Source organism: Tachyglossus aculeatus, chromosome 18, assembly GCF_015852505.1.
Source record: "Tachyglossus aculeatus isolate mTacAcu1 chromosome 18, mTacAcu1.pri, whole genome shotgun sequence".
Classification (NCBI taxonomy): domain Eukaryota; kingdom Metazoa; phylum Chordata; class Mammalia; order Monotremata; family Tachyglossidae; genus Tachyglossus; species Tachyglossus aculeatus.
This window is the reverse complement of record NC_052083.1, coordinates 2,801,590-2,819,254: the sequence shown is the minus strand read 5'-3', so window position 1 is coordinate 2,819,254 and position 17,665 is coordinate 2,801,590. Positions and strand designations below refer to the sequence as shown.

The following is a 17,665-nucleotide window of genomic DNA, read 5'->3' as shown; positions in this document are numbered from 1 at the left end:
ATGAGGTAACTGAGGCCCAGAGAAGTGAAGTGACTTGCCCAAAGTCACACAGCTGACAAGTGGCGGAGCCGGGATTTGAACCCATGACCTCTGACTCCAAAGCCCGGGCTCTTTCCACTGAGCCACGCTGCTTCTCAATACATAGTTGATGCTAAAATACTAGGTCCAGCAATCAGCAACATTTATTGAGCATTTACTGTGCTAAACACTTGGAAGAGTAGCGTAGAATTAGAAGACAGGATCCCTGCCCTTAAGAAGCTTACGATCTAAGGTATGCAGGGCATTCTACTAAGCACTTGGGAAAGTTCAATAAACTTAAAGAAACAGTCCCTGCTCTCAAGGATCTTATGGTCTATACAGAGAAGCCGCGTGGCTCAGTGGAAAGAGCCCGGGCTTTGGAGTCAGAGTTCATAGGTTCAAATCCCAGCTCTGCCTATTGTTAGCTGGGTGATTTGGGCAAGTTACTTAACCTCTCTGTGCCTCAGTTCCCTCATCTGTAAAATGGGGATTATTCATTTATTCAATCTTATTTATTGAGCGCTTACTGTGTGCAGAGCACTGTACTAAGCGCTTGGGAAGTACAAGTTGGCAACATATAGAGATGGTCCCTACTCAACAGTGGGCTCACAGTCATAATCTTCTAGACTGTGAGCCCCCCGTGGGACAACCTGATCACCTTGTAACCTCCCCAGTGCTTAGAACAGTGCTTTGCACATAGTAAGCGCTTAATAAATGCCATCATTATTATGGTCAAGCACGAGAGACAGACACTGAAATAAGTTACAGATACGAGAAGCTCTGCCAGTTGCCTGTAGTCTGACCTTGGGCAAGCTACTTAACTTTTCTTCACCTCAGTGACCTCATCTGTAAAATGGGGATTAAGAACTGCAAGCACCATGTGGGACACGGATTGTGTCTGATCTGATTACTCTGTAGCTTCCCCAGCGCTTAGAAGTGCCTGGAATATAAGTGTTTAACATAAGCGCAAAAACGAAATACCTTAAACCATGAGCCCCACGTGGGACAGAGATGGTATTCAACCTAATAAACTCGTATCTACCCAGGTGCTTAGAACAGTAGTGGTTGATACATAGCAAATGCCCTGCAAATGGCCCTGCTGAGAGCTCACCTCCTCCAGGAGGCCTTCCCAGACTGAGCCCCTTCCTTCCTCTCCCCCTTGCCCCCCTCTCCATCCCCCCATCTTACCTCCTTCCCTTCCCCACAGCACCTGTATATATGTATATATGGTTGTACATATTTATTACTCTATTTATTTATTTATTTATTTATTTTACTTGTACATTTCTGTCCTATTTATTTAATTTTGTTGGTATGTTTGGTTCTGTTCTCTGTCTCCCCCTTTTAGACTGTGAGCCCACTGTTGGGTAGGGACTGTCTCTATGTGTTGCCAATTTGTACTTCCCAAGCGCTTAGTACTATGTGCTCTGCCCATAGTAAGCGCTCAATAAATACGATTGATTGATTGATTGAAATGCTTAACAAATACTATTTAAAAAGATACGAGGAAGACAAACAGGAGATATGTACATGAATTAACACCTTAATAACACAGTATAAAAGATCGGTACTTACCTGCTAAAAGAGGCGGAAAGGAATTAAATCTTTGGAAGATAAACAGCTTTGAGGGAGAGTCAAACACCACCTCATCCATCACCTGCCTCTAACCCATCTAGGGAAAACGGGATCAGTGGTGGAGGAGCTGCCGCTGCCTCGGGATCACGGCACCCTCACAGTGAGGAAGTTCATCCTGCCCTTTCTCCTGGAAATTGAGGAGAGGAGGCCAGGTGGCGAGTAGAGTCCCAGACAAGAGGTCTCTCCAGGTTTCTGAAGGGAAGGGGGAAGACTCTCTCCTTTCTGAGGAAGGAGAGAACATGGATCCCTCATCCGGCCCTGGGGAGGGGCTTGGGCCAGCCCCAGCTGCCCAAAGACCCCTTCTCCCCTCTTAGTCCAGCTGGTCTGGGATCCCAATCAAGAGAAAGGTCATTCTAAGGCTGGAAGGAGCTGTGTTTCCACCATCTCCATAGGAAATAGGAATCTTTCTGGGCGTCAGAAGGAACTGGGTTTTAATCCCTACTCCGCCACTTTTCTACTGGATGACCTTGGGCAAATCGCTTAACTTCTCTGGGCCTCAGTTATCTGTAAAATGGGGATTAAGACTGTGAGGGATATGGACCTGATTAGCGAGCATCTAACCCAGCTCTGAGCAGAGTTTCTGGCACAGAGTAAGTCCTTAACAGATACTATAGAAAAAACTCAATAGGTGGCACGACATCCCCCTCCCCACAGCCTTCTGGGCCTGAATTCTAGGTCTACAACTCCCCTCACCTGAGTTAGGATTAACTGCTAATCTCCCAATTACTGTGATGACTAGTTAAAATGTCACTGCTAATTGCCCAGGCTGGATATCTCCCATCTCCACAGTGCTCTGGTGACTCAGACTATATCACCTGATTGGGTGTCTCAGAGGGTTTGGAAGCAGGAACAGGGAGAGAGCAGGGAAGAGGAAGGGGGAGGAGTTGGTCTTCTTATTTGTATTTGTATTTGCTTAATTTTAATTTTAATTAAATTTAAATTTTAAATTTAATTTTAAAATTTTTAAATTATTTTTAAAAAAATTAATTTTAAAATTAATTAAAATTTTAATTAATTTAATTTTAATTTTAATTAATTTGCTTCCCTGTATTTGCTTAACTTTTCATCTGCCCCCTGAGGCAGGTTTCCACTGGACCTTGATGAAGATAAGAAGAAGAGGAAAAAAGAAAGAAGTTCCATGTGACTGTAAAACAGGAAAATCAGACTCTAGTTCCAGCCTGCTCTGTGACCTTGGCTAAATCACTTGACCTCTCTGGACCTCAGTTTTCTCATCTGTAAACTGGGGATAAATAACTGCTCTCAGATTTTGAGTTCTGTGTAGGGACTGTGATGATCTGATGATCTTCTACCTACTTCAGTGCTTAGTATGCTATAAGTACTTAATTAGTAGCCTCACTATTTGGGACTGTGACAGATCTGATTATGTCACATCTATTCCTAGTTCCAATCCTGGATAAATAAGTGCCTAATACACTTAATTATAATAATAATAATAATAATGTTCATATTTGTTAAGCGCTTACTATGTGCCGAGCACTGTTCTAAGCACTGGGTAGATACAAGGCAATTAGGTTGTCCCACCTGGGGCTTCACAGTCTTAATCCCTGTTTTACAGGTGGGGTAACTGAGGCACAGAGAAGTGACTTGCCCAAAGTCACACAGCTGACAAGTGGCAGAGCGGGATTAGAACCCACAACCTCTGACTCCTAAACCCATGTTCTTTCCACTAAGCCATGCTGCTTCTCTATAATAATAATACTAATCAATCTCCTTGAGTTACAAGGATTGTGTCTACCTCTATTGCAATCTCCCAATTGCTCTGTTCAGTGCTCCACCCAAAGTAGATCATCATCATCATCAATCGTATTTATTGAGCGCTTACTATGTGCAGAGCACTGTACTAAGCGCTTGGGAAGTACAAATTGGCAACATATAGAGACAGTCCCTACCCAACAGTGGGCTCACAGTCTAAAAGGGGGAGACAGAGAACAAAACCAAACATACTAACAAAATAAAATAAATAGAATAGATATGTACAAGTAAAATAAATAAATAGAGTAATAAATATGTACAAACATATATACAGGTGCTGTGGGGAAGGGAAGGAGGTAAGATGGGGGGGATGGAGAGGGGGACGAGGGGGAGAGGAAGGAAGGGGCTCAGTCTGGGAAGTCCTCCTGGAGGAGGTGAGCTCTCAGTAGGGTCTTGAAGGGAGGAAGAGAGATGATAAATAGGTGATAAGTAGATGATAAATACCATTGATTGATTGAAAGAGGAAGATGATGAACTGGAAAATAATGAAGCAGTCAATCAATGGTATCAAATCAATCAATACGATTGCTTGGAGCTTTAGGGGCAAGACATACCCAGACTAGAATGAAAATGTCCATGAGGTTAAATGGAAAAACAGTAATCCTGGCAATCTGGTCCCAAAGTGGATTATTTCACCCAATGATCTGGTTGGGCCATCTTGGCAGCCTAGTAGCTCTTTGCATTGTTCTGGAAAGACCCGACCAAACCGAACTCAGTTCAGCCCGCTGGCTGGTAAAACAGTACAGCCATTTGGCCATTTGTAGACCAGTAAAGAGAAGGAGAGCAGATGCTGTCAGCACATCCTTCTCTTTCCTGGAATTACTGACTCAAAAAAGGAGTTCCAGTGTTTGCAAACAGCTGCGCTCCTCACCTCCTGTGAACCCCAGACTTAATTCTGTAACTTCGACCATGGTGTTGATGGAATTTGTTTAGCCCTTTCACACCAATTCACTCATTTTATCCTCACAATGGCCCAGGGGCAGAGGGAGAGAGGGATTATTCTCCTTCACAGATGAGGAAGCTGGGGCCCAGAGAGGCTGTGACTTTCGCAGAGTCACACAGCAAGCCAGGGACAGAGTCAGGATTCAAACCCAAGTAAACTGACGCCGAGTCCTCCGCTAACCGGCCTCCAGCTAGACAGGGGGACATCCAGGGAGCTGGGGAATCCTCATGCCATGAGATCAAGCGCTTAGTACAGTGCTCTGCACACAGTAAGCACTCAATAAATACGATTGAATGAATGAATCCAACTCGGTCCTACCTTCCTCCCAACCATGCCATTAGTTTCCCACTAACATCCAGGGATTTCATCCTCTAGTGCACTCTTCACATTCCAATACTCCCAGCCTGGAGCCACACATGATTCCAAAGCCCCTGGAAAACTCTCGCTTGCTAAAACATTAATTTATTCACTCATCCCATTCAATCGTATTTACTGAGTGCTTACGATGTGCAGGGCATTGTACTGAGCACTTCTGGAGAGTATAATCCAACAATAAACAGACACTTTCCTTGCCCACAATAAGCTTACTGTCTAGAGGGGGAGACAGACATTAATATGAATGAATGAATAAATAAATAAGTTATGAAGACGTATGCAAGTGCCTTGGAGCTGGGAGGGTGGATGAATAAAGGGAGCAAATCAGGGTGACACAGAAGGGAGTGGGAGAAGATTGATTGATCGATTGGTCAATTGATGGACTGATTGAAGGGGAACACTCATCCATTAAGTGTATCCTCCTGAATAATAATAATGATAATAATAATGGCATTTAAGTGCTTACTATGTGCCAAACACTGATCTAAGCACGAACAGGGATTGTCCTCTTTTTTTAAGTTATCTGTTAAGTGCTTACTATATGCCAAACACTGCACTGGGGTAGATACAAGGTATCTATATTTTAATCCCCATTTTACAGATGAGGTCAGTGAGGCTCAGTGAAATGAAGGGACTTACCCAAGGTCACCCAGCAGATAAGTGGTGGAGCTGGGGTTAGAACCCAGATCCTTCTGACTCCCAGCCCCCTGCTCTATGTACTGGGTGTTCTCCCCAAGATTTTAATGCAGTTTTCCTTAGACCCTCAGTGAAGAGAATTGAATGCCTTTAAATCAATTCTGTGGATGTGTGAAGAATTCTCTCTGTCTCTGAAGAATTCCCTCTGTCTCTGGTAGAGCAGGTGACTCCATCTCTCTTCTCTCTTCTGTTTCATCTCTCTCTCTCTCCCCTTTGTCTCTCTCCATCTCTTCTCTGTTTCATCTCTCTCTCCCCTTTGTCTCTCTTCATCTCTCTGCTTGCCATCTCTCATCTCTTCTCTCATCTTTCACCTCTCTCTCACCTCTTCATCTCTTCCCCCTCCATCTTTCCTCTCTCTGTCTCTCTTCTCTCTTCTGTTTCCTCTCTCTCTTCCCTCTTTGTCTCTCTCCATCTCTCTGCTCTCTATCTCTCTTCTCTCATCTTTCACCTCTCTCACCTCTTTATCCCAGACTGAGCCCCCTCCTTCCTCTCCCCCTCTACCCCCTCCCCATCCCCCCACCTTACCTCCTTCCCCTCCCCACCACACCTATATATATGTTTGTACATATTTATTACTCTATTGTACTTGTACATATTTATTCTATTTATTTTATTTTGTTAATATGTTTGGTTTTGTTGTCTGTCTCCCCCTTCTAGACTGTGAGCCTGCTCTTGGGTATGGACCGTCTCTATATGTTGCCAAATTGTACTTCCCAAGCTCTTAGTACAGTGCTCTGCACACAGTAAGCGCTCAATAAATACGATTGAATGAATGAATGGGAAGCTAGAGCATCAGTATGGTACAATTTCCCCAAATTAAAAACAAAGAATGGTAGTTAGAGAGACTCTTCCCCTCTACCCTTGTTCATTCAATCGTATTTATTGAGTGCTTACTGTGCGCAGAGCACTGTACTAAGCGCTTGGGAAGTACAAGTTTGCAACACATAGAGATGGTCCCTACCCAACAACGGGCTCACAGTCTAGAAGGGGGAGACAGACAACAAAACAAAACATGTGGACAGGTGTCAAATCATCAGGATAAATCAACATTTCAATTTATGCAAAAATACGCTACTTGAAAAAAATGGAATAAATCATTGGGGCAGGCATGAAGAGAGGATGAGTGTGAGGAGATTTAAATAAGAAAGTTGGTGTCGGTACTCACAGAGCACTTGAGACACAATGCCTAAGCAATCATGGCCCCTTGCATCTTCTCTGTATGCTACTTAATTAGTTTTCCTGCAAGAGGCACCAGTCCCCTTTGAAAATCTGTGGGGCTTTGTTTGCCATCAACCAGACTCCTTGTGGCCTGACAATAAATAATCATAGAATTGGGAACAGCTGGGATGCCAAAGAGAAACTTCTTAGGGAGTGGGGAGAGGGAGGGAGGAAGAGAGAGCAAAAAGAGAGAGAGAATCAGAAATTAATTTACAATTTGTGAAAGGACCGTTTGTGCCCAGTGTCCTGTGAGAAATAACACTGGCCATTTGCCCTGTGGTCTAGACAGTGTGGGAAGTCTTCCTGGAGGAAGAAGACTTTTTAGGGAGGGAGGGATGTGATTTGCTTAGAGGGATCACCGGGGATTGCCAATAGGCTTTGGAAGAGGAGAGCAGTGTGGCCAGGTGGAAATAGCACGGACCTGGGACTCAGAGACCTGAGTTCCAATCCCAGCTCTGTCATGTACCTGCTGTGTGACCTTGGACAAGTCACTTAACTTCTCCGTCCCTCAATTACCTTATCTGTAAATTGGGGATTAATACTGTGAGTCCCAGGTAGGACATGGACTGTATTTAACCTGAATAGCTTTTATCTACCTGAGCACTTCACCTGTCACATAATAAGTACTGAACAAATACCATAAAAAAAAGGAGAGGGAGTAATTATCAGCTCGTTGAAGGTGGGGATATAGTCTATCATCTCTATTATATCCTGCTCAATCAAGCTCTTAGTAGAGTGTTCTGCGCACAGTAAGTGCTCAATAAGCACCTTTAAATTAAAAATTAATTAAATGCAATCAGCACTCAATAAATACTATTGATGCATTGGACAAGCACTACAATAAAAGAAGCCTGGAGAGGGAAAAAGCTGGAGATGGCGAATCCTAGAGAGAGAGCGACTCTTTCATTCACCCCTCCCTCAACCCCACAGCACACCACTTATATCTACCCCAGCACTTAATGCAGTGCTTGGCACAGAATAAACGCTTAACAAATGCCATAAAAACCAATAATAATAGTGATAATAATTATAATAGTGGTTGTTAAGTGCATACTATGTGCCAAGCTCTGGGGTAGATCCATAATCATCAGGACAGACCCAACTTGGGGCCCACAGTCTAAGTAGGAACAAAACACAATCACTGGAAGTAGCATACAACCCCGACTAACACACACAATGTGCAGGGACCAACATCTTGTCTGTGTCGGAGCTTCTGCCTGGATCGTCGCTTCATCAGAAAAGGAGCTTACTGTTTCGGAAACATTATGGGGACAGGGGTCACAGAAGGCACTGTTCAAATCCTCGAGCTGCAGCTGTCTTCCCATGACTCCTTATGTCTCATGTCACTGCTTCCCCACATCTTCCTCTGACCTTACTTGACCAACATCGCACCTGACTGAGGAGCAGAAGAAACTCAGTTCCTCCTCACCCTCCGCCCCAATCCCAGGTCCCTATTTATCCGTCTCTCCTCCAAGCATCCCTCTTGTCTTCCCGTTCCTCTTCCCCACGTTGGATTCCCAGAACTTGGTGCCTTGATTAAGGATGAGGAAACACCGGTTATGTTGTGTACCTGCGAGTGGCTGGCAAGATACTTCCAAACAATGGAAACTTCCACGGCCATAGTGTTGCCATGGCAACGGGGAGCCTCTCTCGGATCTCACTGCATCTTTTGCCATCATTTCTGTTTCTAGGGAAGCAGACCCCCATATGACATGAAAGGATTCCCCCAAGACTTCTTTTCCCGCTTCTCTGTTGGCAGGCAGCGAGGCCCCAGAGATCCTACCCCAGGGTCTGGAGATTACGAGGCCTCTCCTTCCCGGAAGGACTGTGAGGTTACTGTCTTATCAGGATGGCGTGGGATGCAGGCAATCCTGAAGGCAAGGGGATTGACTAGATGGCCTCTGGAGGTCATTTCCAAATCCTTTTTTTATCAAAAATTAAACCTATGGTGTATTAACCTAGAGGGAGTCAACAGTCTTTGTATTTCTGTTCTTTCCTGGTGACAGTCCCGCGTCCCCCTCTCCATCCCCCCATCTTACCTCCTTCCCTTCCCCACAGCACCTGTATATATGTATATATGTTTGTACTTATTTATTACTCTATTTTACCTGTACATATCTATTCTATTTATTTTATTTTGTTAGTATGTTTGGTTTTGTTCTCTGTCTCCCCCTCCTAGACTGTGAGCCCACTGTTGGGTAGGGACTGTCTCTATATGTTGCCAACTTGTACTACCAAGCGCTTAGTACAGTGCTCTGCACACAGGAAGCGCTCAATAAATACGATTGATTGATTGATTGATTGATTTTGTTTTGGAGTTGATCAAAGAAGCAGGGTGGCCTGGTGGAAAAAAAACAGGGCCTGAGAGTCAAACGACCTCCTTTTTTTGAAAAAAAAAAAAAGATATTATTAAGCGCTTACTATGTATCAAGCACTGTTCTAAGCTTATCAGGTTGGATTTAGTTCCTGTCCCACTTGGGACTCACAGTCTAAAGTCAGAGGGAGGAGGATTTAATCCCCATTTTATAGATGAGGGAACTGAGGCACATAGAAGTTAAGTGACTTGCCCAAGGTCGCGCAGCAGACAAGTGACAGTACCAGGATTAGAACCCAGGTCCTCTTGACACCCAGGCCATAATCTTTCCACTAGGCCACACTGCTTCTCATTCTGACTAATCCTGACTCCACCACCTACCAGCTGTGTGACCTTGGGCAAGCCATTTCACTTTTCTGTGCCTCAGTTCCTTCATCTGTATATATTTGTACATAATTATTACTCTATTTATTTTATTTGTATTATGATGGCATTTATTAAGCCCTTACTGTGTGCAAAGCACTGTTCTAAGTGCTGGGGAGGTTACAAGGTGATCAGGTTGTCCCACAGGGGCTCACAGTCTTCATCCCCATTTTACAGATGAGGTAACTGAGGCCCAGAGAAGTGAAGTGACTTGCCCAAAGTCACACAGCTGACAATTGGCGGAGCCGGGATTTGAACTCATGATGTCTGACTCCAAAGCCCAGGCTCTTTCCACTGTGCCACGTTGCTTCTCTGATTTATGTATCTTTTCTTTGCACATATTTATTACTGTATTTACTTTATTAATGATGTGTATCTAGCTATAATTCTATTTATTCTGATAGTACTGATGCCTGTCTACTTGCTTTGTTCTGTTGTTTGTCTCCCCCTTCTAGACTGTGAGCCCGTTGTTGGGTAGGGACCGTCTCTACATGTTGACGATTTGTACTTCCCAAGCGCTTAGTACAGTGCTCTGCACACAGTAAGTGCTCAATAAATACAATTGAATGAATGAATGAATCTGTGAAAAGGGGATTAAAGACTATAAACCTTGTGCAGAACAGGGGTGGTGTCCAAAGCAGCGTGGCTCAGTGGAAAGAGCCCGGGCTTTGGAGTCAGAGGTCATGGGTTCAAATCCCGGCTCCGCCACTTGTCAGCTGTGTGACTTTGGGCAAGTCACTTCACTTCTCTGTGCCTCAGTTCCCTCATCGGTAAAGTGGGGATGAAGACTGTGAGCCCCCTGTGGGACAACCTGATCACCTTGTAGCTCCCCCAGCACTTAGAACAGTGCTTTCCACATGGTAAGCGCTTAATAAATGCCATCATTATTACTATTATTATTATTAATCTGATTAACTTCTGTCTACCCCAATGCTTATCACAATACCTGGGTATAATAAGTGCTTAACAAGTACCATTAAAAAGCAAGCAAACCAATGAACAAGAAAACTATTCTCCAGTTCACCGTGACACAGGCAGCAGACATATGTTATGCGGGTAAGGTGGCTGTAGAGACACACACACAGAGGTTCTTTTCAAAACATCACAAAACATGCATAAAAGTTGTTGTTAGAGAAATAAGGAATCCCTGACCGCCCTCCTGGGCCAACCAATGCCAAGATCCCGCCTTGCTCCCGTCACATTGCGTTCCCTTTCCAAGTCCCTATGAACACCAGTTCCCCCTCTCGACTGCAAGCTCACTGGGGTCAGGGAATGTGTCTGGTATATCATTGTATTGTACTCGCCCAAGTGCTTACTACAGTGCTCTGCACGCAGTAAGCACTCAATAAATACAACATAGATAGATTGAGTTATTGACCGACAGAGTGCTACCGCTGAGGTACAGCAGAGGTTAAGGCCGGGGGAGTTTGGGAGGCCCAAAATGAAAACAACAGACATAGAGGCTCGGACCTAAAACGTCAAGGCCTTATGTTTATTTGTTTAGTTCAGGATGCTTGATTTTTTTGATTTTTTTGTGCTTTTTTTTTTTAAACAAAGGTATCATGTCTCTTTTCCTTTGTATTTAGGGTTGTATTGTACTTTCCCAAGGCTTAGTACAGTGCGCTGTACACAGTAAGCGCCCGATAGATATGATTGAATGAATGAAGGTCTAGATATAAAAATCTGTAACAAATGGGGGCCAGTTTAAATCCAGTCACCTGCTTTCACCTCCCACCCACCTACCTCTCCACCTCTGGGGGCTTCAAACCGAGCAGGGGGGGAGCCCTGAAGTTCTCACTGCTTCATGTGGAAGCTGCTGAAAATTTTTTTAATGGCATTTCTTAAGCATTTACATATCTATTCTATTTATTTTATTTTGTTAGTATGTTTGGTTTTGTTCTCTGCCTCCCCCTTTTAGACTGTGAGCCCACTGTCGGGTAGGGGCTGTCTCTATATGTTGCCAATTTGTACTTCCCAAGCACTTAGTACAGTGCTCTGCACATAGTAATCGCTCAATAAATACGATTGATGATGATGATGATATGTGCTAGGCACTCTACCAAACACTGAGGTAGATACAGATTAACCAGGCTGGAAAAAGTCCGTGTCCCGTGTGGGGCTCACGGTCTTAATCCCCATTTCACAGAAGAGGTAACTGAGGCACAGAGAAGTTAAATGAGTTGCCCAAGGTCACGCAGCAGAAAAGTGACACAGTTGGGAGTGGAACCCAGGTCCTCTGACTTGTAGGCCCGTTCTCTTTCTGCTCGGCCCTGATGCTTCCCTGAATTGAGTGGAGGCAAGTTTCACTGTCTAATCATCCACTGTATGGAAAACTCTGAATAAGAAACCGTGGGAATGACAGGAAGCAATATGGCCTGGTGGAAAGAACAAAGACCCGGGCCTCAGGACACCCGGGTTCTTGTCTCAGCTCTGCTACTTAGCCTGCTCTATGACCTTGGGCAAGTCACGTAACCTTCCCGGGTCACAGTTTCCTCATCTGTTAAATGGGGGTAAGGTATCTGCTCACCTATTGCTTAGATTGCGAGTAAAGACTGTGTTTAATATGATAGTAGTGTGACCTACCCCAGCGTTTAGCACAGTGCTCGGGCACCTAATATAAGAACTTAAGACATACCATCATTAGTATCATAAAATCTCACCAGGGCCTCCTCTGCCTCAATACCAGGGCTAGGTCACCACTTGTACTTCCCAAGTGATTAGTCCAGTGCTCTGCACATAGTAAGCGCTCAATAAATATGATTGAATGACTGAATGAATACCCTGGGGGTGGATAAGTGTGGGGGGGAAGCCAGCTTGTGTCCCCCCACCCAACTCCCCATCAGCCCCAGCCCCTCCCAATCCCAGCAGGCCCCGGTCCCGCCTCTAGAACCGCTGCCCCTCTGGTTTCCATGGTGATGGGGTAAACAGTCTTGCCCATTGCCACCCCCTGACAACGACCGGTATGGATGACTCTCTGGGTTCTGGGGACGCCGGCCACCCCCAGCCTTCATCCCCTCTGGCCCCCGAGGGAAAGGTGACGGTTGGTGGGGCAGAAGGAAGGGGAGATGAAGAAAAGGAAGAAGCGGCAAGGGCTGAGTGGAGAGGTAAGTGGAGAGGATGTTGGGAAACGGCTAGAGGAAGGCGGTTGGTGGCGGGGGTTAGGAGTCAGGGGCTGGAAGGCGTTGAAGGGGAATGGGAGGGGGCTCTTTCTCTTTCTCTTCCTCTTCTCAAGGCCCTACTGGGAGCTCACCTCCTCCAGGAGGCCTTCCCAGAATGAGCCCCTTCTTTCCTCTCCCCCTCATCCCCCTCTCCATCCCCTCCATCTTACCTCTTTCCCTTCCCCACATATTTCTTACTCTATTTATTTATTTATTTATTTTACTTGTACATATCTATTCTATTTATTTTATTCTGTTAGAATGTTTGGTTTTGTTCTCTGTCTCCCCCTTTTTAGACTGTGAGCCCACTGTTGGGTAGGGGCCGTCTCTATACGTTGCCAACTTGTACTTCCCAAGCACTTAGTACGGTGCTCTGCACACAGTAAGCGCTCAATAAATAATAATAATAATGATGGCATTTATTAAGCGCTTACTATGTGCAAAGCACTGTTCTAAGCGCTGGGGAGGTTACAAGGTGATCACGTCCTTTGGGGGGCTCACAGTTTTAATCCCCATTTTACAGATGAGGGAACTGAGGCCCAGAGAAGTGAAGTGACTTGCCCAAAGTCACACAGGTGGCAATTGGTGGAGCCGGGATTTGAACCCACAACCTCTGACTCCAAAGCCCGTACTCTTTCCACTGAGCCACGCTGCTTCTCAATTGATTGATTGATTGATTGGAGGGAGGGAGAGAAGGAATGCGAGCGGGCTCACGGAAAGGGCAAAGAAGAGGAGGAGAAAGTAGAGGAAAAGGAGGAGGAAGAGGAAGAGAAGGAAAAGGAGGAGGAGGAGAAAGAAGAAGAGGAGGAAAAGGAGGAGGGGAAGGGGAGGAGGAAGAAGTTGAGCTGGGATGGTGAGGTGGGGGAAACATGGAGGGGAGGAGGGGAATGGAGGGATGGCCTGGGTGCTTGGGGGACTGGAGAGTTCTCCTTCCCCTTCATCCACTCATGCTCCCCCCACCAGGCCCTGCTCAGCCTGCCACGGAGCCGCTCCCTTTCCCGGATATTTACGGGGGCGACCCGCAGCTGTGGGAGGCCCATTTCCAAGGGATCCGTCGGGCCTACCAGATCCTGGGGAAGGAGGACGATCTGGCCATCCGCGTGCTGACGGAAGACTTCACCCTGCCCTTCCCGTACACCTGGCCGCCCGGCCCTGACACCACCCGGGAAACCCTGTTCTACGACCCTCAGGACCACACCGACTACGACTTCCTCCTGCGGCCCGGGGCCCAGCCTCCCGCCCTGCTGCGTCCGCTCCACGCCACGGCCCAGGCCTTCATCCGCAAGCGCCAACTGGAGCAGCTGGCGCTCGGCTACGTGGGGGAGCCCAGCGGGGACCCTCGGCCGGAGGCCGCCGCCCCGGAGCCAGAGCCCCCGGAGGAGAGCGACGACTGCGGCCCGGAGACGTCCGAGGAGGAAGAAGGCTGGGAGTCCGATGACCAACAGCAGGTCTAAAGGGCCCGACTGACTGACTGACTTACGGAGCAACCATCCCAATTCTCCTCCTGACTCATCTAAGCATAATAAAGAGTTTATCACCTTAGACCTGGGGGTGTCTCTATTTCTGGGCATCTGGGGCCCGAAAAAGTGAATTTCTCAGTGATTTCCTGCCTTGAGGCGACACTTTCAGTTGGACTTGAGCTTCGGAAGGAAGAGGGAGGAAGGAGAAGGAAGGAGGGAAGCGAGGAGAGGAAAGGGGAGAGGAAGGAGTGCGGAGGGGGAATGTGGAAGGGGAAAGGAAGAGGGAGAGGGAAGACAGGAAAGGGAAGAAGAGGAGGGGGAGGGACGTAGGAAAGGGGATCAGAAGGAGGCGGAGAGGGTACGGGAAAGAGGACGAAAGGGGGAACAGGAGAAGGAAGGTCGTGGGCTCAAATCCCGACTCTGCCAATTGTCAGCTGTGTGACTTTGGGCAAGTCACTTCACTTCTCTGTGCCTCAGTTACCTCATCTGTAAAACGGGGATTAAGTCTGTGAGCCCCACGTGGGACGACTTGATTACTTTGTATCTACCCCAACGCTTAGAACAGTGCTTTGCACATTGTAAGTGCTTAATAAATGCCATTTTTTAAAAAAAGGAAGGAGAGGGAGAAGGGGAAAGAAGGGGTGAGGTGGGAGATGGGGAGCAGAAGGAGGTGGGGGTGGTAAAGAGGACTGGGGGTGAAGAAGGGGCTGCAATTAGAAACATTTTCATTACGGTGTTCTCAGTGGAGAAGGAGACCGACTGCTTCCCTCTGCTCTGGGTAAGAACCTTTCAGAGGTTTGGGAATTATCATTCCACCCCTGCCCCTTCCACCACCATCCCTTCACCTTCTCTGGGGACTAAAACGATCCTGGTTGCTTTAACCTTTACTTTTTAGATCTAGTCCCCAGAAGCCCCCACACGCTGAGAGTTAGCTCTCTCTGATAACTCCTCGGTTGGGTCACGGCCACCTCCAAGTTATTTTTAACGTCCAATTTCCAGAAAGTGGAATAGAAAAGCCATTTGGTGAGCAGTTATAAAATCCGGACGGGGAGACACTCAAAAGCTCCTTCAGCAGAACAGAAATCTCCCAGTGATGTCCGTGTTCTTCAAGCAGGGATTATGCATATCATCAGTGCCCCACAAAAGCTACAGGCCCCTTGGGCAAAGAGGCTGGGCAATACAGTATTTCCTTAAAGACACATCTTACTTAGCTGGTGGCCCAAATTTGGTCTCCATCCCTGCCATCTTACCTCCTTCCCTTCCCCACAGCACCTGTATATATGTATATATGTTTGTACATATTTATTACTCTATTTATTTTACTTGTACATATCTATTCTATTTATTTAATTTTGTTAGTAAGTTTGGTTTTGTTCTCTGTCTCCCCCTTTTAGACTGTGAGCCCACTGTTGGGTAGGGACTGTCTCTATATGTTGCCAACTTGTATTTCCCAAGCGCTTAGTACAGTGCTCTGCACACAGTAAGCACTCAATAAATATGATTGATTGATTGATTGATTGAAACAGATTCAGGTGTGTGGAAAAGCAGTGTGGTCTAGTGGAAAGAGTCTGAGCCTGAGAGGAGAACTGGATTCTAGTCCTGGCTCTGCCACTGGCCTGCCTTATGACCTTGAACAAGTCACTTAACCTCTCTTTACCTCAGTTTCCTCACCTGTAAAATAGGGATACCATTCTCCCTCCTCCGTAGACCATGAGCCCAGGGGGGCATAGGGACAGTATCTTATCTGGTTGTCGTGTATCAATCAATCAATCAATCAATCAATCATATTTATTGAGCGCTTACTGTGTGCAGAGCACTGTACTAAGCACTTGGGAAGTACAAGTTGGCAACATATAGGGACAATCCCTACCCAACAGTGGGCTCACAGTCTAAAAGGGGGAGACAGAGAACAAAACCAAACATACTAGCAAAATAAATAGAATAGATATGTGCAAGTAAAATAAATAAATAAATAAATAGAGTAATAAATATGTACAAACATATATACATATACACAGGGTATCTACGCCAGCCCTTACCACAATCCTTGGCATATAGTAAGCACTCAGCAGGTACTATAATTATTATTACTAGGACCGAGGTGGGCAAGACAGCATGGCCTAGTGGAAAGAACATGGGCTTGGGAATCAGCGGACCTGGGTTCTAATTCCAGCTCTGCCACTTGTCTGCCGTGTGACCTTGGGCAAGTCACTTAACTTCTCTGTGCCTCAGTTTCCTCATCTGCAAATTGGGGATTCAATACCTGTAAGCCCTCTGTGGGACAGGGACTGTGTCCAACCTGATTATTTTATATCTACCCCAGCGCTTAGAACAGTGCCTGGTACAGAGTAAGCGCTTACCAAATACCATATTAAAACAAATAAATCCCTCTTCCTCTCCTTGTCCACTTTTTGTTTTGCTGCCCTTCTTCCTCCTTCCCTGCCTTCCTCTCTCCACTCAACCCCTGGGATGGGCAGGGTGGCAAGTAGGAAAGAGTGCACTTAGGAAGAAGATAGTTGGCCACACAAATGGGATTTCCCGCTGTGTGGGAAACGGGGAGCCTGCAGTGACACCTACTGAGATTCCAGGAAGTGGGAAGGGCCCTTGGGGGATTTCTCCCACAGGTTTGCCAGCAGTCACCAGACACTTTCCGACTGGGAAACGGTCCCTAGTCTGCCCATGCCCCTTCCCTCCTTCAAAGCTCCAACAGACTCCACCTCCTCCAAGCAGCTTCCAGTGCAAAGAGCCCAGGCTTTGGGTTCAAATCCCGACTCTGCCAATTGTCAGCTGTGTGACTTTGGGCAAGTCACTTCACTTCTCTTTGCCTCAGTTACCTCACCTGTAAAATGGGGATTAAAACTGTGAGCCCCCTGTGGGCCAACCTGATTACCTTGTATCTACTTCAGTGCTTAGAACAGTGCTTGGCACATCGTAAGCGCTTAATAAATGCCATCATCATCATTATTATTATTATTATTCCACCCTCACCAGACCCTAAAACCACCGTTAGCCCTTGTGCATATCTCAGTCAACCAAGGATATAGATCGAGCATTTAAGGGCAGAGTTCTACATTACGTACTTAAGAGAATAAAAGTAGACTGTAAGCGCCTTAAGGGCAGGAATTGTGTCTACTTATTGTATTGTATTGTACTGAGTAGATGCCTACACACAGAGAAGCAGTGTGGCTCAGTGGAAAGAGCCCAGGCTTTGGAGTCAGAGTTCATGGGTTCAAATCCCGGCTCTGCCAATTGTCAGCTGTGTGACTTTGGGCAAGTCAACTTAATAATAATGATGGGATTTGTTAAGCGCTTACTATGTGCAAGGCACTGTTCTAAGCACTGGACTTAACTTCTCGGTGCCTCAGTTACCTCACCTGCAAAATGAGGATTAAGACTGTGAGCCCCCTGTGGGACAACCTGATCACCTTGTAAGCTCCCCAGCGCTTAGAACAGTGCTTTGCACATAGTAAGCGCTTAATAAATGCCATTATTATTCAGCACTTAGAACAGTGCTTTGCACATAGTAAGTGCTTAAATCAATCAATCAATTGTATTTATTGAGTGCTTACTGTGTGCAGAGCACTGTACTAAGCGCTTGGGAAGTACAAGCTGGCAACATATAGAGACAGTCCCTACCCAACAGTGGGCTCAC

General features: G+C 46.1%; 1 protein-coding gene across 1 annotated transcript; it reads left to right on the top strand.

Moving 5' to 3' along the window:
- Nucleotides 1-12,317: 12,317 nt before the first annotated feature.
- Nucleotides 12,318-14,088, top strand: LOC119940401. Its single transcript, XM_038760648.1, has 2 exons — nt 12,318-12,499; nt 13,517-14,088. The coding sequence occupies exons 1-2, from the start codon at nt 12,358-12,360 to the stop codon at nt 14,005-14,007; spliced, it is 633 nt and encodes a 210-aa protein (XP_038616576.1). The 5' UTR covers nt 12,318-12,357; the 3' UTR covers nt 14,008-14,088.
- Nucleotides 14,089-17,665: the final 3,577 nt, after the last annotated feature.